Source organism: Erinaceus europaeus, chromosome 11 (assembly GCF_950295315.1).
Source record: "Erinaceus europaeus chromosome 11, mEriEur2.1, whole genome shotgun sequence".
Classification (NCBI taxonomy): domain Eukaryota; kingdom Metazoa; phylum Chordata; class Mammalia; order Eulipotyphla; family Erinaceidae; genus Erinaceus; species Erinaceus europaeus.
Window position 1 is genome coordinate 15,009,950 of NC_080172.1, and position 23,394 is coordinate 15,033,343.

General features: G+C 38.9%; 1 protein-coding gene across 1 annotated transcript in view; it reads left to right on the plus strand.

Moving 5' to 3' along the window:
• ADGRV1 (adhesion G protein-coupled receptor V1) overlaps nt 1-23,394 on the plus strand; it is a 561,037-nt gene that overhangs the window by 66,321 nt on the left and 471,322 nt on the right. The window contains exons 12-21 of the mRNA XM_016186350.2: nt 3,493-3,619; nt 3,704-3,889; nt 6,336-6,516; nt 7,656-7,819; nt 9,757-9,880; nt 11,361-11,627; nt 13,949-14,075; nt 17,208-17,425; nt 18,739-19,482; nt 21,076-21,449. Of these exons, the coding sequence (XP_016041836.2) occupies nt 3,493-3,619; nt 3,704-3,889; nt 6,336-6,516; nt 7,656-7,819; nt 9,757-9,880; nt 11,361-11,627; nt 13,949-14,075; nt 17,208-17,425; nt 18,739-19,482; nt 21,076-21,449 (2,512 nt within the window). The remainder of the gene's footprint in view (nt 1-3,492; nt 3,620-3,703; nt 3,890-6,335; nt 6,517-7,655; nt 7,820-9,756; nt 9,881-11,360; nt 11,628-13,948; nt 14,076-17,207; nt 17,426-18,738; nt 19,483-21,075; nt 21,450-23,394) is intronic.

A 23,394-nucleotide genomic window follows, 5' to 3' on the forward strand; every position in this document is an offset into this window, starting at 1 on the left:
AGAACGTGACATTTAGAAAAGTTCAAAGCAGTTTGAAGGGTTGAGAATTCTCTAAGAGCATGCTGGCTTTTAAACCTTTAGAGCTTTGCAGGCCAGGTGCCTCTGATCTTTCTAATTAAATTGAGCACTACAAAGCAGAAATAAAAGAAATCTTGTTTTAAAAATTATATTATATATATATATGTATATATATAGGAATTATTGTAACATGACATAAAATCTCAGGTTTATTTTATTCCTTTTTATAGGTATGTCCTATAAATGGAAAAATGCTTGAAGTTAAAATTGAGGTGAATAGAACATGTGAAAAGTCACAGCAAAACTAAATAAAATTTTAAAACTAAATATAATTTTATTAATTTTTGACCAGCATGGCTTGATTTAATCCATGCAGCTATCCTCATTTTATTGTTAGAATATTTTTTCTTTCTTTTTTTTTAGATGTGGCAAAAAGAAATTGAGAGGGAGAGGATGGGAGGGGAGCTAGAGAGGGAGGGAGGGAGGGAGAGAGAGAGAAGTAGAGGGAGAGGGAGATAGGTCAAGAAAGGGAGAGAGAGAAAGATGTAGACCTGCTTCACCACTCATGAAGCTTCCCTGTGCAGATGGACAATGGGGCATCGTCACTTGTATGCTCAGCCAGGTTCACTATCACTAGGCCCCTGTTAGAATAATTTTGTGGAATGATTTTTATTTTTAGAGAAATTAGAGTATTGTCAATTATTATTTCAATATATATATTTCAATATATTGAAAATATATTTAATTATAACTTAAAGAAGTTATAATTAAATATATTTTCTAACTACATAGTAAAAAGTAAATTTTTGTAAAACTAGAAATCACTCTTTAGATTTGGTTATTGTTTTTTGGTGTACTTATATAGTGTTTCATATATATCAAATTGAAAATATTTTTTCTAATATTTTTTCAACTTTTAATGTTTTTATTGATTTAATTATGATCGACAAGAGTGTAAGATAAGAAGGCTACAATTCTTCACAATTCCCACCGCCAGAGTTCCGAATCCCATCCTCTCCACTGGAAGCTTTCTTATTCTTTATCCTTCTGACAGTATGGACTCAGGGATTGTTTCTTTACTGGACTTGGATATTGACAGGTTGACCCATATTCCCAGCCTGTTTCTATTTTCCCCTAGTGGGCCAGGGTTCCCAAGACACATTGGTGAGGTAGTCTGCCCAGGGAAATCAGGATGGCTTCATGGTAGCATCTGCAGCTTGGTGGCTGAAAAGTATTAAGATACAAAGCAGAACAAATTGTTTAATAATCAGGAACCTAAAGGTAAGAATATAACAGATAAGATTTGGGGTCTGTATTTTGGAAAAAGCTAGTAAGTCTGTCTTAAGTATATTCCAAGGGACCCATGACTTTACTAATTTTTGCCTGAGCCTGATAGCTATCATGCAGGTGGACCAAAGGTATTATCTGGGGAGATGGTGTCAGAGTTGGAAATAAGACTAGAAAGCTGGATCAGGGAAGAGAGTAACTCCCAAATATGGGAAAAGTATATAAATACCATTAACTGTAAACCCCATCAACCTGATGTGGGGTCAGTATTCAGCACAGGATCCTATGTAACCTCTGCATCCCTGTAGGTCTGACTTCATCATAGCTAATAACATTGTAGGCTGCACTCATTTCAGGACAGGTCTTCCTCGAGTGGCACAGTATGTTGACGGAGCCTCCTTCCAAAGACTGGGGTAGTCCCTACCAATGTTGTTCCAAATCGAGACCAAGGTCCTGTAGAAGACCACAAGTGGGTCCACGATGCTGATGCTGATGCTGATGGGGATGACCTGGGATGGTGGAGAGAGGCATCTGTTAGAGGTCTAGGCTCATCATATTCATGTAGAAATCTCAGGATTCCATGACTAGGACCCCGGATGATGGGGTAGCCAGTGGCGATCAAGAGAGTCATCATTAAAGTATACTGGTCTCTTGCCCTTATCCAGCTTTTGTAGTCCTGACTTTATCTGATAAGGTGAGCCTTAGAGTGAAATAGGAAGTGGGTAAGGAGGGTATCTTGGCCTAAGTAGAAATTATTTGATTAAGTATTTTATGGTGTCTTTTTTTTTTGTTTTAGCAAAAAGTAAAAGTGCATAATAGTTTCAAGTAGAAAGACTTTTTTTTTTTAACTGGCTTATGGTGGCATCAGGTGGGGGTGGGGGGGATAAAATTTGGGACTTTGCCAAACAGACATGATGGGCCTAGACCTCGAATAAATCCCTCTCTCCATTGTTACTGGTCATCTCTATCAGGAACAACACAATAGACCCCTTTGTGGGCCCCCATAGGACCTTGCCCTCAACTTGGATCAACAATGGTAGAGAATGTTCCATCCTCTGAAGGGAGGCTGGACAACATACTCTATACTACACTTGAGGAAGATGGGTCCTGATATTGGGGCAGCTTGGAACATTCCTACTCATGACCACAGAATGTGAGCTCAGATCTACAGGGATGCAGGGGTCACATAGGCTCCTAAGCTGAATATGGACCCTATATCACATCAAATTGATGGGGTTTATAGTCAACAATATTTATACACTTTTCCCATATTTGGGAGCTACTCTCTTCCCTGATCCAGCTTTCTGGTCCTTCTGCCAGCCATGAAATCACCTCCCCAGATAATAATTAGGATCTACCTGCATATCAGATTTCAGAATCAGGCAAACAACAAAACAAAACAAAAAACACTAGTATAGCTACGGGCCCTTTGGAATATAACTAAATTATGCCTATTACCTATCTATAAAACAGAGGACACCCCAACTATTCATCTGCACTATTCCAGCCTTTAGGTCCATGATTGGTCAACAATTTGTTTGGCTTTGTATGTTAACTCTCTTTTCAGCCACCAGGTTCCAGATGCTACCATGATGCCCACCAGATTTCCCTGGACAGACAACCCCACCAGTGTGTCCTCAAGCTCCACTTCCCCAGAGCCCTTCCCCACTAGTGAAAGAGGGAGACAGGCTGGGAGTATGGATCGACCTGTCAATGCCCATGAAGCAGTTACAGAAGCCAGACCTTCCACCTTCTGCATCCCATAATGACCTTGGGTCCATACTCCCAGAGGGATAAAGAATAGGAAAGTTATCAGGGGAGGTGATGGGATACAGAGTTCTGGTGGTGGGAATTGTGTGGAGTTGTACCCTCTTATCCTATGGTTTTTATAAAAAATTAAAAAGAATTTGGGACTTTGGAGTCTCAGGCATTAGAGTCTTTGCATAGCCATTATGCTATGGACCCCTGCCCCCAAATGAAAAGATGTCAAATTCAAAAATAGAAGTCTTTCCATAGAATAAAAATGATTGATCATATATGATTTAATACTCTTAAATTTATTTTAATGTTTTAAGTCCTAATAACCTTCACATTCATTATCTGGAAATGTAAAATTAGATTGAAAAAATTCAGAATTAAAACTAAAGATAGCTGGTACCATTTTTTTTTTTCCTTTGACTTCTTCAGGGTCAATGTGGAAAATCAAATACTGAAGTCTGGATTCACTAGCCGTGACCTAATTATCTTGGAAAATGATGATCCTGGGGGAATTTTTGAATTTTCTCCTACTTCCAGGGGTCCCTATGTCATTAAAGTAAGTACAAAAAAGACTTGTCCTGTGCTTCTGAATAATGAAATGAAGGATTTGTACTTTTTTCTTCTTTTTCCTTCTTGTTAGGAAGGAGAATCGGTGGAGCTCCAAATCATCCGCTCGAGAGGTGCACTAGTAAAGCAGTTCCTACATTACCAAGTAGAACCACGGCCTAGCAATGAATTCTATGGAAACACAGGGATACTGGAATTTAAACCTGGGGAAAGGAAGCTCATAATAACCTTGCTGACAAGATTGGATGGCATACCAGAGGTATGGGATGTCTTTTTCCTTGTGCTTTTTAAAAATATAGACATTTTGGGACCACTGGGGGGGGGGGGGGAATATAGCTCAGCTGGCAAGGTCCCTGTTCTGTCATGTGTGTGACACAGCCTCCCTGGTACACATGTGAATATTAAGGGAAACCTCAGTGCTATTGTATCTCTCTCCTCCATCTCGGACTATCTCTCTCTTTCTCTAAAAAAATTGACTCAGAGTGGTGAATCCCTGCAGTGACAAAAAACAAACAGAGAAACCTTAAATATTACAAACATTTTGAATATCAAGTAGGAAATACAGAGAAAGAAGTAGGTGTAGGGGGGTCTGGCAGTGGCGCAGTGGGTTAAGCGCATGTGGCACAAAGCACAAGGACCGGCGTAAGGATCCCGGTTCGAGCCCCCGGCTCCCCACCTGCAGGGGGGTCGCTTCACAGGTGGTGAAGCAGGTCTGCAGGTGTCTGTCTTTCTCTCCCCTCTCTGTCTTCCCCTCCTCTCTCCATTTCTCTCTGTCCTATCCAACAACAAACGACATCAACAGTGGCAATAATGATAGCCACAGCGAGGCTACAACAACAAGGGCAACAAAAGGGGGAAAAATGGCCTCCAGGAGCGGTGGATTCATGGTGCAGGCACCGAGCCCAGCAGTAACCCTGGAGGAAAGACAAAAAAAATAAATAAATAAATAAAAAAAGAAGTAGGTCTAGGAGATAGTGGAAAGGAAGTGGGGGGCTGAGGGTAGATAGCATAATGGTTATGCAAAGAGGCTCTTGTGCTTGAGGCTCCAAAGTCCCAGATTCACTCCAGTGCACCACCATAAGCCAGAGAAAGGAAGTGGGCCAGACAGGACTGAGAAGTACTTATGTTTGGGAAAGAAAACAAAACAAAACAAAATAAAAAAATATGACACTAATTTACGCTCATTGAAATTCGGTATATTTTCTGTGGTCTATGTAAAGAAGAGTCATGCGATCTGAAGCTCAGTGAGTGACTAGTTTCTTTTACTTTGAGCTTGATTAATGTGAAACCTTTTTATATTTTCTGTATTGGTTGAAATTGCAATGATATGGTTTTGAACTGGAGAGTTTTTTTCTGTAAAATTTTATTTTAAAGATAGTTTATAAGAGATAGCTAGCTAGAGAGAGAGAGAAAGAGAGAGAGAGAGAGAGATGTTCGAAGATACCAAAGAGATTGTTTACTGGGTAGGAATCATGCCCTGCCTTGTTCTAGGCCGAGATTCAAACCCAGTACCATCCTGCAGTGCTGCAGCACCAAGCAAGATGTGTTGTGGTTATGCTTATCTCTTTCTGCCTCTCAATTTAAGTGAAAAGGTCAGTTAGGAACAATGAAATTGTGATGTATGGGAAAAGAGAGAGAAAACTACAGTACTGCTCTACTCTGGCATATGGTGAGTGGTGTTGGGCATTAAACGTGTAACCTTTCAGATGCTTGAAAGTCTAGTGTGTTATCTCTGTAGTATTTCCCCAGTTCTATAAAAGTATCTATCTGTCTGTCTGTCTGTCTATCTGCCTATCTATCTTTTAAATATTTTATTTATTTATTTGCCTTTTTTGTCTCCACAGTTGTTTTTATCATTGTTGTGGTTTTTATTATTGTTGTTACTGATGTTGTTGCCGGATAGGACAGAGAGAAGTGGAGAGAGGAGGGGAAGACAGAGATGGGGAGAGAAAGATAGACACCTGCAGACCTGCTTCACAGCTTGTGAAGCGACCCCCCTACCCCGTGCACATGGGGAGCTGGGGGCTTGAACTGGGATCCTTACACTGGTCCTAGAGTTTTGCGTCATGTGTGCTTAATCTGCTGTGCTACAGCCCGACCCCCTAAAAGTAATATATATTTTAAGGAAGATACATTTGGGTTTTATGTTAATGGCGTGTTAAGATACATTTGGGTTTTATGTTAATTTTGTTTTAAATTTATGAAGTCATTTTATCTGTTTTTATTTAAAAATAGTTATTTACTTGTTTTGTTTACTAGAGAGAAAGAGGAGATTGAGAGAAGTGCCAGCAAGCCAGCAAGAGAGAAGAAGGGACCAGGCGATCACTCTGACATACAATGTGTTGGGGATCAAATGCTGATAGTTGCATTATGTTTATACACTTCAGGACTATGTAGCTTTTAAATTAACTTTTATCTCATTAGTTTGAATGAGTAAATCATAAATGATAAAGTCAAGTATTCTGTGTTGTATCATGGTTTGTCTTTTTCTTTTTGCTTCTATTTTGTATCTTAATTGATGAGACGGTATTAGCATTCCTGTAGATGTTAAATCAGATCTTTCGTAATTTCTGTAAGTTGTTACTGAAAAATTGATCCTGAATATATGCAAATATATGTGTTGTATAAGTATACATAGCCATACATAAATATATATTTGCTCTGAACTTTTCAACTTTGCCCCTAATTCCACATATTTATTTTAGTTGGATGAACAGTATTGGGTGGTTCTCAGCAGCCACGGTGAACGGGAAAGCAAGTTGGGAAGTGCTACCGTTGTCAACATAACGATTCTGAAAAATGATCATCCGCATGGGATTATAGAATTTGTTTCTGATGATTTGATTGCTACTATAAATGAAAGTAAAGGAGATGATACTTACAGTGGTAACACATTTTGCTTCTTATATTCTGTTACTGTTTACAGAAGGGGGACTTGTAGTTGACATCATGGCAGCTAGTTGTATTTTAGTTCATTCTGCCTTAAAATGATGTGAAGTGCAGACATTTTTGTTTTAAATTTATAAAGTATTGTCATTTTATTTGATTTTATTTAAAATAGTTATTTACCTGTTTACCATAGAGAAAGAGGAGAGGGAGAGGTAGAGGGAGAGAAGTGCCAGCAAGCCAGAAAAAGAGGGGACGAGAGGATCACTCTGACATATGAGGTGTTGCAAATCAGATGCTGAGCCTTGTGCTTGCAGATCCTGTTTTACAGGTGTGCTATACTATGGACCACTATTTTACTTCTTACATTGTATTGTGATGATGCCAATGACTTCATTTATATTCTTATTTCAGTCAAGCATACAAGCACTTGAGAATGTGTTGAATGAAATAGGAATAACTGTACAATCAAATGTCACTATTAAGGTACTATTGCCATAGCATGAAATGAATAGTTGATAAGCAGTATCCGGGTAGGAAAATCACTTTTGAGTGCACATCTTTTGTTATTATTATTTTTTTCTTTGCCTTCAGGGTTATCGTTGGCGCTTGGTGAGAGCGCTACGAATCCACTGCTCCTGCCGGACCTCCCCCCCCCCCCCATTTTATTGGCTAGGACAGAGAAATTGAGAGAGGAGGAAATAGAGAGAAAGATAGACACCTGCAGACAGCTTGTGAAGTGTCCCACTCTGTAGGTGAGAAGCTGGCGACTTGAACCCAGATTCTTGCACTTAGTACTATGTACATTTAACTCAGTGTGCCACCACCCGCCGCCCCCTGAGTGCACAGTTCCTTTTAGCTCTTGTTAACAAATAGTCTTATAGCTCCCTGTGAATGTTGTACTAAATTAGTCATCATTCTGTTCACTGTGTTCCAAAATTGGTAGCACAAGTGAAATCCATGAATTTTTCAGTTACATTGTTACCGAGTGAAGTATACTATGGGAGCCATGCTAAACCAATAAGTGCCTTTGACTAAATAGGGGTTGCTTAATTTATTTTATTTGAACACATTCTTTAGTTACTGTTTTATCATTGCTGAATACGTATCCATATATTATGCTTCTTTGTTTTTCACAGCTGTTTATGGCCTAATCAGAAACTGCGGCAACTTTGGTCTTGTTAGTGTATCCTGGGTGGTTAGACCAGAATTTACACAAGACGTGTTTCCCATACAAGGGATTATTTTCTTTGGAGACCAGGAATTTTCAAAAAATCTCACTATTTACTCCCTTCCAGATGAGGTAAATGTTGCTCGTGTAATTCTATCAGTACTTGTCACTAATCAGTAATTATTGTTTTATTAAATGTGTAACTATCTGGTGATGTATTTTACCATGGCACTATGTGATGAAGAACACAGGTATGATAATTTCTATTTCTAAGCCAAAGAAGAAATAATATTTTTTTTTCCAAAGTGAGGACTTTTTAAAAAAAATTTTAAAAATTATCTTTATTTATTGGATAGAGACAGCCAGAAATCAAGAGGGAAGGGGGTGATAGAGAGGGAGAGAGACATAGAGACACCTGCAGCCCTTCTTCACCACTGATGAAGCTTTCCCCCTGCAGGTGGGAACCGGGGGCTCGAACCCGGGTCCTTGCGCATTCTAATATGTGCGCTCAACCAGATGCGCCACCACCTGGCCCCAAGTGAGGACTTTTTTAAAACTTTTTTTATTAGTGATTTAATAATGATTGACAGGATTGTGGGATAAGAGGGGTATAATTCCATACAATTCCCATAACCTGAGTTGTGTATCCCATCCCCTCATTGGAAGATTCCCTATTTTTTATTACTCAGGGAGTGTGGACAAAACATCTTTGTGGAATGCAGAAGGTGAAAGGTCAGACTTCTGTAAAAGTTCTTTACTGAACATGGCCATTGACAGGTCTCTCCATACCCCCAGCCTGTTTCTAGCTTTCCGTAGTGGGGTAGGACTTTGGGGAAGTGAGGTTCCATGACACACTGGTGAGGTCATCTGCCTAAGGAAGTCAGGATGGCATCATGGTAGCATCTGCAACTTGGTGGCTGAAAAGCATTAAGATACAAAGCAGAACAAATTATTTAATAATCAGGAACCTAAAGGTAAGAATATAACAGATGAGATTTGGGGTCAAATGAAGACATTTTTACCAGCTCTTAAGGAGGAAGTGGAAGACAGATACTGTTTACTTAAAGAATGAACTTACAGGAGGGCGACTGGGTTAAGCATAGTACAAAGTGCAAGGACCCTCACAAACAGTGAAACAGGTCTGCGGGTATCTTGTCTTTCTCTTCCTCTATCTTCTCCCCTCTCAATTTCTCTCTGTCCTATCCAATAAAATGGAAAAAATGGCCGCCAGGAGCAGTAGATTTGTAGTGCAGGTACTGAGTCCCAGTGATAACCCTGGAGGCAAGACAAACAGAGCCCCACCCTACTAGGGAAAGAGAGGCAGGCTGGGAGTATGGATCAGCCTGTCAACGCCCACGTTCAGCGGGGAAGCAATTAGAGAAGCCAGACCTTCCACCTTCTGCACCCCACAATGACCCTGGGTCCATACTCCCAGAGGGATAAAGAATAGGAAAGCTATCAGGGGAGGGGATATGGAGATCTGGTGGTGGGAATTGTGTGGAGTTGTACCCTCTTATCCTATGGTTTTGTTAATGTCTCCTTTTTATAAAAAAAAAAAAAAGAAGAAGAATGAACTTAGGCTCAGAAGAATGGAGAATTTCATCTTGTTAGGACATAGGCATGAGGCCTTTATAACACACTTGAATGAAGCTTCCCTACAGTTCAAAGGGATCTTTAAGAGAGAGATTATTTTCATTATTTGAATAGTACTCTTAATGTGTCACAAGTTATTTTCTATTCCTTTTTTCCTTATTAACAGTATGAATATTATTTTTCTTACAGAAATAATAAAAGCTATGCAGCATGTCTACTTTTAACTTACATAAAGCAGGAAGGAATATCTTCCTAAAATTGTTTTTTGTTGTCCATCAAAATAAAATGACTGAATGAATGCACATTAAAATATGTGAGAGGGGCATCTAGTTCTATGGTTTTGCCTCAGAAATACAAGTAAATGTTGGTATTGTTACTCATAGGGTAATTTAGAAAGGTCCAACAATTTTGAGATCTATAATGCAACTATACGTGCAAATCATCTGACTTAAGACATGTATAACACTTTCTTAAAGATCCCAGAGGAAATGGAGGAATTTACCATTACTCTACTTAATGTCACTGGAGGTGCTAAAATAGGAAATAAAACTACTGCGACACTGAGGATTAGAAGAAATGATGACCCTATTTATTTTGCAGGTGGTATTGCTGTTTTATTTGAATTTCTTGATACCTCCTAGATCATATATGTTTTCAACAATTCTGTACGATGAACATTTTTTTGCTAATGTACTACTGATGTTTTTTAAATTTTGATTTTATTATTTGTCTTGATGTTCATTCTTCAGTTTTGTGTTTCTGAATTATTTTAAAAAATTGTTGATTTCCTGAAGGAAAAAGAAAATAAGAACGATTTTGCTCTCTTTATTCCCCTCCTACAAATTTCATGATCATCTTTCTTTCTTTTTTCCTACGCAGGAAGTAACACTCTCCCATGTAACCCCTTTCTAAAAATATTTTTTCATTTATTTATTTTGGATAAAGAAAGAAAGAGGGAGAGAAAAAGAGAGACCTGCAGCACTGCTTGAAGCTTGAGCCTTGTAGGTGGAGACTGAGGGCTTGAATCTGGGTTCTTGTGCACTGTGAGGTGTGTGCTCAAACCAGATGTGCTACCAGCCAGCCTTGACTCCTTTCATATATATACGATATAGCCAAGTTAGAGTCTGCATAGTAATTTACTAAAATAATTAATATTTCAGGTAGCCAATGAATAGTGGTTTACTAGAATAAATAGTATTTCATGTAACCAATGAACAGCGGCTTACTAGAATAAATAATATTTAATGGAACATGTAAACCAGGATTCTGCATTTTCAAGACTTTAATATTTTCCATAGAACTATCTTTTGCCACTTGAGACATCATTTACTTTCATTTATGAGCCTTACGTTCATATTTAATTATCTCTTAAACCTTTTTGCTAGTGTCCAAGGTAGAATTTCAGGGGTTTTGAAAACTCTGGAATTTTACTGATTTGTATTCTTTAGCTAATGTACCTTATGAATTAGTCCTGTATTCAGTCTTCTGCTAATTGCTGAGGCAAAAGTAAAACATAAGCTGTCTGGGCTTGTTCTCAAGGACATTACAATCTAGGGTTTGAATCAGTAGATAGAGGAATTCAGATTGTCTGCAATTTACTGATAAATTGAGTGTGTAGACAATAGAGTTTGTAGGAAGGCAGGCAGGAGGAAGACTGTTGGTTGGAAGTAATGAGCAGGGAGGTCTTTCTAGGAGTTGGAGTTAGAGCTGATTCCAGGTTTCACCAGGACTTCACACTTTCACATCTTTTTTAGATTTAAATCTAGAGACAGAGACAGAGAAAGAGAGATGCCACAAGACTGTTCTTTTATTTGTGAAGCTACCCCTTTGCATGGTGCTCCTGTGGGGTGGCAGGAGTCTCAAATCTGCATCCTTGAGCATGTTTGTTTGTTTGCTCCATACAGCATAAAGTGTTTGCTGTATGGAGTTCTGCAAAGCTGATTTTTTTTTTTTTTTAAGCAAATACAGGTGGAGAACACATGGGGTGGAAGGTAGGAAGAGAAACAGAATGCTCTGAAAATAAGTCTTCATCTGAATCAGAAAGCCTCACATTCGTTCTTTTCTCTGTGAATTAATTCAGACCCTCGTGTAGTGAGGGTTCAGGAAGGCGAGACTGCCAGCTTCACAGTTCTCAGAAACGGATCTGCCGATGTCGCCTGCACTGTCCAATATGGCACCGTGGATGGGACCGCAAATGCAAGAGAGGGAGACTTTGTTCCTGTTCAAAAAGGAGAGATACTTGTTTTTGCTGTTGAAAGTAGAGAACAGAACATAACGGTATTTGTTAATGATGATGACATTCCAGAGACAGATGAGTTGTTTTATATCACCCTCTTTAATTCAACAGGTAAATAAATAAATCACATTTTATAGTATATCTATATCTTTTAGTGGATCACAGAGCTGACATTAAATACTCTTGTTAGCATTGTGGTCTATAATTGTTCAAGAGAAAACTTACTTTCTTTTTTTTTAAAATTTCTTTATTGGGGAATTAATGTTTTACATTCAACAGTAAATACAATAGTTTGTACATGCATAACATTCTCCAGTTTCCTATTTAACAATACAACCCCCACTAGGACCTCTATCATCCTTCATGGAAAAAAACTTATTTTCTGTCTTCTTTTGTCATTGGTGATTTAATGGTGATCTACAAGATTATAACCTGATAGGTGTATATTTCCACAACACACTCATCACCTAAATTTCGTGCCCCCTCTCTTCCAAAGATAACGACCATAGTTTTCCCGAGGTCTTAGAGACAGGTTGATTACGTTTTTTTTTTTTTTTCAAGTTCCTGTTTCAATTCTCTGTTCTACATATGAGTCAACCCATCTGGTAGTTGTCTTTCATTTCCTTATTGAATTCACTCACTGTAATCACCTATAGCTCGACCTACTTTGTCCTAAAAGATACAGTCTCATCATTTAAAAAATTTCTGAGCAGTACACCATTTAGTATATGTCCCATAAAAGTTTTTTTTTTTTTTTTTTTTTTTTACCAGAGCACTGCTCAGCTCTGGCTTATGATGGTGCAGGGGATTGAACCTGAGACTTTGGAGCCTCTGGCTCGAGATTCTCTTTGCATAACCATTATGTTATCTACCCCTGCCCCATAAAAGCTTTTTAAATATATATATATATATATATATATATATATATATATATATATATATATATATATATATATATTTTGGATAGGACAGAAAGAAATTGAAAGAGGAGAGTAGGGTGGAGAGGGAGAGAGAAAGATACCTATAGACCTGCTTCTCCACTTGTGAAATATCCCCCTGCTGGTGGGGAGCTGGGAGCTTGAACTCGGATCCTTGCATGGGTCCTTGCACTTAGCATATGTGCACTTAACCAAGTGTGCCACTGCCTAGCAGAACTTTTGTAATAGACCAAACATGGAAGCAAATTACATGGCCCCAAACAAATGAATGGTTAAAAAAGCTATACTACTCAGCTGTTAAAAATGGTGAAGTCATCTCCCTGTCCTCATGGTGGATGGACATTGAAGGAAACATGTTGAGTGAGATTATCCAGAAGAAGGATGAGTGTCAGGTGATTCTCACGTATAGATGAAGTTTCAGAGATAAGGAGGGAAAGGCATGAAAACTTGAACTAGGGATGTTCTGTTGCAGAAAGGCCAAGGACAGAGGGGGCTTTGGGGAGTGGGGACCCAATGCACAGTTGTGCAGGAGAACCCAAGTTGATGGTGGGATTAGCGTCCAGACACAAGTCACAGAAGGATGACAGATTGTATCATGTGACAATTGTCTTATAAATGATTATCTTCCCACTAAAACATAGTAATAGTAATAATAATAATAATAATAATAATAATAAAAGATGGGAAACATTTTTGCTTGTTCAAGCAATAGCAGGAGAAGAAGGGAAGCCCTGTGAAGCTCAGGCATGTGGTTAGAAGAAAACTAGTCTATAGGCAATAATGGTGATAGCTGGAGTAAAGAATTGTCTAAAGAATTGGAGTAGGGGCTGGGTGGTAGTGTGCACGTGTTACAATATGCAGGGACCCGAGTTTGAGCCCCTGGTCCGCACCTGCAGAGGGAAAGCTTTGTGAGTGGTGAAGCAGTGTGTGTCTCTCTGTCTCTCTCCCTCTCTATCACTCCTTTCTTGATTTCTGGCTGTTTCTATCCAATAAATAAAGATAAAAAAGTATTGGGGTAAAAAGGAACCAAGTTCACCACTATAAAGATTGGTTTGCTGTATATAACCAGGTCAAATACTGATGCCTGAAGGTAATGATTTAAAAGGAAAGGCTTAAACTTTTGGTTCCAAATGATACAGACAGGATTATGTTTATACTGTAAGATAAAAACAATTTTCGTGTGTGAAGTATGTACAGTGAAAATTTTAAATTAGGTAAAGCTGATTTTGACTTTTCAGTTAAAGTATCAAGGTGATACTACAGTTGGAAAGGATCCTCTGTCTTTTCAATGTATCTAAAAGTAATTAGACATTTTCTCAAAAGACAAAAATTAGAATTAAAAATTGGTTAGGAGTTGGAGAGCTTCACATTAAGCTCACTAAAGCATTTTTGTTGCTTTTCAGGTTAGTTATATATAGACTTTCTTAATTCATTTATGCAAGTTTGACAGTAAGTTGACTAACAGTTATTTTAACTTCTCTATTTTCAAATTAGGTGACACAGTAGTGTATCAGAATGGAATAGCTACGGTGATGATTGAAGCTAATGATAATCCAAATGGTATTTTTTCCTTGGAGCCTATAGACAAAGCAGTAGAAGAAGGAAAGAGTAATGCATTTTGGTAAGATCATTTGGATAAGTCATTCAAAACTGGAGAACATAAAAATCTTTCAATAGCGGTCGGGCGGTAGCGCAGCGGGTTAAGCGCATGTGGCACAAAGCACAAGGACTGGTGTAAGGATCCCGGTATGAGCCCCTGGCTCCCCACTTCACAGTCAGCGAAGCAGGTCTGCAGGTGTCTATCTTTCTCGCCCCGTCTGTGTTCTCCTCTACTCTCCATTTCTTTCTGTCCTATCCAACAACAAACGACATCAACAACAATAATAATAACCACAACAATGCTACAACAACAAGGGCAACAAAAGGGGGAAAATATGGCCTCTAGGAGCAGTGGATTCATGGTGCAGGCACTGAGCCCCAGCAATAACCCTGGAGGCAAAAAAAATACATATCTCAGTAATGAAAAAATTTAAAGTATTATGTTTTAAACTTAAAAATTGGTTGAGTTAGAGCTTCAAAGCTGGTTGTGATTCTGTGCCTTTGACTGTTGTTAAATATCGGACGGCTCTTGGTGGGCGGGTTGGCTTCACAGCGGGTAACAGAGACGCGGAGACAACGGCTGGGCAGGGAAGCTGTATTTCTTTATTCAGGAACAACGATTCATAAACTAAGACAAACTAATCACCAAACAGAACTCTGCTGTCTCTTTGCGGCGGCGCAAGCACTCTCTCTTATTCTCGAACTCTGGAACTCAGGAACTCTCCAACTCTGGCACTCCTGAACTCTGGCGGGGTCCCTAGGGGCGGGGCCAAGCAGGCCGCGAAATTAACTGGACTGATCTAATTCTTTTGGCGGGGGAGAACTAGAACCGAATGTAAATCATACAACATTTGACTAAGACTAATATCAGTGTCTTATTTGCTCTTATGAATAAAAAAAAAATACAATACATGGGTGCTGCTGGTAGAGCTCTTGTTTCCATGCGCAAGGACCTGACTTTAAACCCCCAGTCTCTACTTGCAGGGAGAAGCTTTCTGTGACGCGAGAAAGCTCTGCAGGTGTCTTCACTCTGCCGCTTATCTTACATGCAAAGGCAAAGAGAAAAAAGAAAAAAAAAAAGGCCACCAAGGGTGGAGAAGCTATATAAGCATAAAGCCCCAGAGATTTTTGGTGGAAAAAAAATGCATGCGCAACAAATATGATGCTTTAGTTAATGAGAATAAATTATTGGGAGTCGGATGGTAGCTCAGTGGGTTAAGCGCACGTGGTGCAAAGCGCAAGGACTGGGGTAAGGATCCCGGTTCGAGCTCCCAGCTTCCCACCTACAGGGGAGTCACTTCACAAGTGGTGAAGCAGGTCTGTAGGTGTCTTTTTCTCTCCTTCTCTGTCTTCCCCTCCTCTCTCCATTTCTTTCTCTCCTATCCAACAACAATAACTACAACAATAAAGCAACAAAAGGGAATAAATACATTAAAAAAAAGAATAAATTATTTGGGGTCATGTGGTGGCACACCTGGTTGAACCCACAGGTTACTACAATGTGCTAGGACCCAGGTTTGAGCAGAGGGAAAGCTTTGTGAGTGGTGAAGCAGTGTTGTAGGAACCTCTCTTTCTCCCTATTACCCCCTTTCCTCGCAATTTCTGGCTGTCTCTATCCAGTAAATAAATAAAGATAAGAAAAAATTAAAAAATCACTCTTCCAACCATTCTCCCTCCACCTTATGACATTTGCCAAGATTGAGGGAATTGAATTGTGAAAGGTCTTTTGAGACTCTTCTCTCACATGATTATGTCATTCAATTACTTCCATGCTGTGAAGATCAGAGAAAGTCAGCTATAGTCCTCTGCTCTGTCTGCTGAGCTATTGAAGCATTTGAATTTTTGTTTTTTCAGTTGGAATTAGAATTTATCTTTCAATTTGAAGTCTGAAGACTGAATTTTTTTTTTGAGAGTAACTCGGTTTATTAACTGTGTATGTTTTAAGGGTACAGTTTTTTAAAATATTTATTTATTTTTTTTGGATAGAGACAGCCAGAAATTGAGAGGAAGGGGGAGATAGGGAGACAGAAAAATACCTGCAGCCCTGCTTCACCACTTGAGAAGCTTTCCCCCTGCAGGTGGGGACCAGGGGTTTGAACATGGGTCCTTGTGTACTGTAACATGTGTGCTCAATCAGGTGTGCCACCACCCAGCCCCTTAAGGGTACAATTTTAAATTTCTTTAAATTCATATTATCACATGACACTGTCCACTAATGTCAGTATTTTTCCTTTTTTTTTTTTTTTTTTTTTTTTTTTTTTTTTTTTACTGCCACCAGGCTTATTGCTGGGGCTTGGTGCTGGCACTGTGAATCCACCACTCCATTTTTCCTTTTCTCTCTCTTTTTTTTTCTCTCCAGTTTTATCTGATAGGACAGAGAGAAATGGAGAGGGCGGGGAATAGAAAGGGATAGAGAAAGACACCTGCAGAACTGCTTCACCACTCATTAAGTGTTCTCCCCGGAAGGTGGGGAGTGGGGGTGTCCAAACCGGGTCCTCACGTATGTAATGTGTGAGCTCAACTACGCTCGTCACCACCTGGCCCTGCTTTTCCATCTAAGTTCATTTACCTCTTTATCCTTTCAAGCATTTTCCTTCTTTGATAATCTTTTTTTAAATAATTTTTTTTAATGTTTTCCCTTTTGTTGCCCTTGTTGTTTTTCATTGTTGTTGTAGTTATTATTGTTATTGATGTCATCCTTGTTGGACAGGACAGAGAGAAATAGAGAGAGGAGGGGAAGACAGAGGGGGGGAGAGAAAGACAGACACCTGCAGACCTGCTTCACCACCTGTGAAGCGACTCCCCTGCAGGTGGGGAGCCAGGGGCTCGAACCGGGACTCTTACGCTGGTCTTTGCGCTTTGTGCCATATGCGCTTAACCCGCTGTGCTACCGCCCAGTTCCCTTCTTTGATGATCTTAATTCTGAAGACTATAACTTTAACAAGGCTCCTTTTTTTTTCACTCCAAGTCCTATTTATTTATTTTGAAAGTAATGCATGAGATTCTCCATAGTTGTTCAGTAAGAATAGGGTGAGTGATTTCTTACTAAGGAATAAAAAAGATTTGAGGCAACAGAACACATTTCCTGGAATTAAGTGTTACTACTTACAAATTCGTCATTAAAATTAATTATTTAAGAAACGTTGTCCTGTAGGATTCTGAGGCACCGAGGACACTTTGGCAATGTTTCTGTGGCTTGGCAGCTCTTTCACAACGATTCCGCTCTGTATCCTGGACAAGAGTTCTATGAAACTTCAGGAACTGTTAGCTTTATCGGTGGAGAAGGCACCAAAGCAGTGACTCTTCATGCTTTTCCAGATGAGATTCCTGAATTCAATGAATTTTATATCCTAAGGCTTGTAAATATTTCAGGTATGGCATTGCCCTCTCTTTAATGACCACCATAATTTGTAGTTTATATTTTAAATACTTGTGGTTCTGGAGAAAATGCAGTTGATGAGGAAGTATATGTGACCTGATTGTCTTATTTTAAAAAGTCAAATTTCTGTTTTGATAGAAATTGAGAGAAGTGCTGCTATTAATCCATCTTCCTTTTTTAAATAACATTTAAATTTGTAAAAATTTATTATTATCTTTATTTATTGGATAGAGATAGCCAGAAATCAAGAGGGAGGAGGCTGATAGAGGAAGAGAGAGAGAGAGAGAGAGACACCTGCAGCCCTGCTTCACCACTTGGAAAGCTTTCCCCCTGCAGGTGGGAACCTGGGGGCTCGAACCTAGGTCCTTGCGCATTGTAATACATGCACTTAACCAGGTGTGCCACCACCTGGCCCCGCATCTTCCTTTTTAATTTACTGCTTAAAACTATTAATTAATTTATTTATTGCCATCAGGATTATCTCTGGGACTTGGTGCCTGCATGATGAAACCACACCTCCCAGTGACCATCTTCTTCTTTTGTCCCCTTTCTTTTGTTGATACAGAGAGAAACTGAGAGCAAAGAGGGAAAGAGAAATAAATCTCTGTAGACTGCGTCACCATATGTGAAGCTTCCCCCTGCAGGTGGGGACCAGGGGCTTGACACAGGGAACGTGTGTACTCCACAGGGTGTTTCTTTATATCAAACGCTTACATCTTTAATAAAGTATTCGTGGAAGAAGTTAGGGAGCACAGATTCATAGTCATTTAAAGACTGGTCTTTGCACCCAGTAAAAGGAAATCAAATTTTCCATCAGTTTTAATTTCAGGAACAAAATGAAACCTCTCTGGTGATATACTAACAATATGGTGGAACTATTTGTTAATTGAATAATGAATACTTTTGTAACCAAGAGGGTGCTGAACAAGCAAGGACCGGCACTAGGATCCCGGTTCGATCCCCCCTGGCTCCCCACCTGCAGGGGGGAGTCACTTCACAGGCGGTGAAGCAGGTCTGCAGGTGTCTGTCTTTCTCTCCCCCTCTCTGCGTTCCTTTCCTTTCTTGATTTCTCTCTGTCCTGTCTAACAACAGCAATGACAACAATAACAATAAATACAACAATAAGGGCAACAAAATGGGAAAAATAGCCTCTAGGAGCAGTGGATTCATAGTGCAGGCACCGATCCTCAGCAATAACCCTGGAGACAAAAAAAAAAAAAAATTCTGGTCTTTAGCTATATACTAGAATGTAGTTCAATTTTTGGCTTTCCACTCATTAATTCTTTTTTTTCCCTTTTAACAATAGGGGGTTCTTCTAGCCCTGGAGGCCAACTGGCAGGAACTAATCTTCAAGTGACAGTTATGATTCCACTCAATGATGATCCTTTTGGAGTTTTTATCTTGGATCCAGAATGCCTAGAACGAGAAGTGGCAGAAGATGTCCTCTCAGACGATGATATGTCTTATATTACCAACTTTACCATTTTGAGACAGCAGGGTTTCTCTGGTGATGTACGAGTAGGCTGGGAAATACTCTCCAGTGAGTTCTCTGCTGGTATGCCTCCAATGATAGATTTTTTGCTGGTTGGAGTTTTCCCTAGTTCTGTACATCTACAACCACACATGCGACGTCATCACAGTGGAACAAATGCTTTCTATTTCAGTGGACTAGAGGGCGCATTTGGAATTGTTAATCCAAAATACTATCCCTCGAGAAACAATTCAGTTGCCAACTTTACGTTTTCAGCTTGGGTGATGCCCAATGCCAATACCAATGGATTTGTTATAGCAAAGGATGATGGTAATGGTAGTATCTACTATGGAGTAAAATTACAGACAAACGAATCTCATCTGACACTTTCCCTTCATTACAAAACTTTGGGTTCAGATGTTACGTATATTGCCAAGACAACAGTCATGAAATATGTAGAAGAAAATGTTTGGCTTCACCTTCTAATTATCCTGGATGAGGGCATAATTGAATTCTACCTTGATGGAAATGTAATGCCCAGAGGAATCAAGAGTCTAAAGGGAGAAGCAATTGCTGATGGTGTGTTTCATCTTTACAACTAGGTTACTGAATTTAAAAACAATTTGATTTTTTAAGATAGGTTGACCATTATAAATCATGCTTGTGTTTTTGCTGGATTTCTTTCAGTAAGACAGTGTTTGTGCTGAGTGTGGCAGAAATGGGTCAGGTCATCTTTGAACATGGAAAATCCTAGGTTAGACTTTGAGACAGGGACGTGCAAACTGATCACTTTGTCATGTTGTGTGGAGGGAGTAAATACTTATGAGGGAAGAACATTTATTGCTCTTGTGGAAGTAGAAAGCGGAGGGTTGACATTCTAGGCAGAGGACAGCAAAGATGTAGAAATGTGAAATTGCGTAGCATCTGGAGAAGTAAATTTAATAAAGTATTTCTAGAGGCAGACTGTATGGTGGGGATAAATTTAAAAGGAATCAGTAGAGAACAATGGTCAGAAAAAAAATCCCCGGCAATTACAGGGGTTTATGATTTCATGTGGTAAATTGAAATGATTTGAAGACAATCTTTTGTTGTCTTTAAACTCAATCACATGCTATCAATATTTCCTTGTTTAATATACTCACAAATATTGTCTATCTACATTACAGTCACCAATTGTAGTCTGGTGATATATTTTGATTATGTATTGTTACTGTCATGAAAAAAGTTCCAAGAAAGCCCATCTGGAAAGGCAACTTAAGCTCTTGGGGCCTCACAGATTTGCCCTGTGGTTGTCTCTCCCTCTTTCTCTGTGTTCTCTGACTCTTTTTGTTACCTAAAAAAATTGGTCAAGAGGGCGCCACCGGGTTAAGCGCACATAGTACAAAGCTCTAGGATCTGTGCAAAGATCCCTGGCTCCCTGCCTGCAGGAGTGTCGCGTCACAGGTGGCGAAGCAGATCTGTAGGTCTTTCCCTCTCCCTCCCTCCCCTTTGTCTTCCCTTCCTTTCTCCGTTTCTCTCTGTCCTGTTCAATACAATGAGGGTGAAGAAAAGGCTACCAGGAGCAGTGAATTCATAGTGCAGGAACCAAGCCCCAGGTATAACAAAACAAGCAAGCAAAACAAAAACAAACAAACAAAAACAAACAAACCAGAAAATGGCAAGCAAAAAAGGTCCCTAAGACTGGCAGACAGTGTTTGTAGGAAGGGATATTCTACATCCATAGTACATTGATTACTTGGATAAGAAAATGTATTTGCCCACAAAACCTTTTTACTTAATTATCACAATTTCTGTTTAGATGAGTTTCTAACAGATAGCATTATACAAACCAAAAAAATTCTCTCAAGTTCTCAGAGAAAGAATAGTAAGGTTTTAAAATTGTGAGTGAATCAAATCATTCCATTTTGAGGTATGCAAGTAAATTTTAAAATATCATGGAGGAAATGCCTATTTGCACAAACAAAATATATACTAGTATAAAATATCATGAATACAATTGACTAGTGTTTGCCATAGCAGAAAATTGACTGTATTTGATTTTATTCTATTTTGTACAAGTATACTTAACTCACAGTACATTTCAGTCAATTAATTTTAGTGTCTGACTGATACTTCTACTTAAGGATTGGATAACTATAATATTATAGTATTTAAACTCATCTTTAACTCCAGGTCCTGGAATTCTCAGAATTGGGGCAGGAATAAATGGAAACAACAGATTTACAGGTCTGATGCAGGATGTGAGATCCTATGAGAGGAAACTGACCCATGAAGAAATTTCTGAACTCCATACCATGCCAGCAAAGAATGATTTACACCCTATTTCTGGGTATCTGGAATTTAGACAGGGAGAAACAAACAAGTCATTCATCGTTTCTGCAAGAGATGATAATGAAGAAGAAGAGGAAGAATTATTCTTTCTTAAACTAGTCTCTGTATATGGAGGAGCTCGCATTTCTGAAGAAAACACCTCAGCAAAGCTAAGAATACAAAAAAGTGATAATGCCAATGGCTTATTTGGTTTCACAGGGGCTTGTATACCAGAGGTAAGCAGTGAGCTTGGAGGATTTATGGAATTAAATGATTTTTGTTGTTGGTGTTGATGATGGATTTCTTTGGGAGTAGCCATTTTTTCATTTGGTATGATTAAATATCTAACCACGGAAGTATTCTAGAGCTAGTGGTAGCCAAGTTTAAGCTACAAGGTCTGTGCTCTTGTAGAAGTTTGAGTCAAAATCTTTCGATGCTAGTGGAATTAATATGTGGGCATATGAAGCAAGCATCTTTTTCTCTTTCTCCTTCTTTCCTTCCTTTCTCCTTTTTTTTTCTGCCTCCAAGGTTATTGCTGGGACTTGGTGTCTGCACTCCAAGTCCTCTCTTCCTGGCCCCATTGTTTTCCATTTTATTGGATAGGACATAGAGAAACTGAATGGGGGATAGAGAGGGAGAGAGAATGACACCTGCAGACCTGCTTCACTGCTTAATGAAGTGTCCCCCTGCAGGGGGGGAGTAGGGGCTAGGACCTGGATCCTTGCACTTAGTACAATGTAAGCTTAACTGAATGCGTCACCACCCAGACCCTCCACATTTTTCTTAAAGTTAATGTTCTTCACAGAATGTATGATTCACACAATATATTCACATGCATTATATTGTCTCTAAAGCAGATAAATAAATGGAATAATATATGCTGAAAGCTTCTAGGAGTAATTATTGCATCTGTTAAAATATGTTTTTTAACTTTTCTGTTGTCTGAAATGTACTCAATGACCTGGAAAGTATAATAGTATAATGGTTATGCAAAATATTTCCATTCCCAAGGCTCTCAGGTCTCTGCTTCATTCCATAACCAAAATTTAGCACTGATCTGGTAAAAAAAAGCAAGCTAAGAAACAAAAAGTACTGAAGTATTTCATTGAATCATTCTTTATGTTGGGTGTAAAGGCCCTGCTTGGCCAACTTAATTCATTAGACTGTTTTACTTTCTTTATTAGTTCTTTTCAACTTTTCAAAGGGTTGTAATCATCTTGGTTTCTTGTTCAGTAATGTGAGATCTCATGAAACTACTACACAGGTGTTGTGTGAGCTCAATGTCCATGACAGGATGCCAGGGAACAAGAGAATCTCTTCTCATTGCAAGTTGTTTCCAATATGTGCATGAGGGCATATCTGTAAATTGATTGATTAAGGAAAATATAAATTGGTAAAACTTACACGAAAAGAAAAAGCTAAACCAAAGCTCTCATTATAGCTTGAATTTGAGTGCCTTGCTTTCTGCAATGTCTTGCTACTCTTGAAGCTTCCTTAACGGAGGTGGGGGGCCGGGGCTTGAACCTGGGCTGTTTGCTTGGCCAAGCAGCACACTATCCAAGTAAGATATTTTGCTGGCCCTACCACTTAATTTTAAAGTATTGAGGTTCTTTTCCATAGTGATTTATGGAACTTGCTAGTCTCACTATTTTACTTTTAGAACTAATATCTGAATTATGTTCTATTTACCAACTCACAGTTGAATAAATTTAAAAACATTTTGGCAAGATATTTGTGAAAATGACATTAGTTAGGCTTAGACTGCATTTATTTTTAAGTGCTGACCATATGTTATGTGAATAGATTCCTTTGATACATGATACACATATGATCTGATATCACAGATTATCACCCAGGCATGAAAGAAAATAAAAAATTAATCGGGTGTGTACTGCTTAGCGTTAGTCTTTCGTTTCAATAGAGAAAGCCAGTTCATGTTCTTGAATAATACATTATTTGCTGAAAAAATTCACAAAGACCCATATTTACCAGACTCCTAGTAAAATGGAAAAAGTCATTTTTTTAAGGAATTAAAAAAATCTTGTAAACACTCTTAAGAATGCACTGGAATATTGAGTACTTCCATACCCATTGATAGTGTTAGGAGTATCGTCTGTTCTTAGACAAATTTCAAATCTGTTCTCTCCATCCCAATACTGGCACCAAAATGACTATATCTAA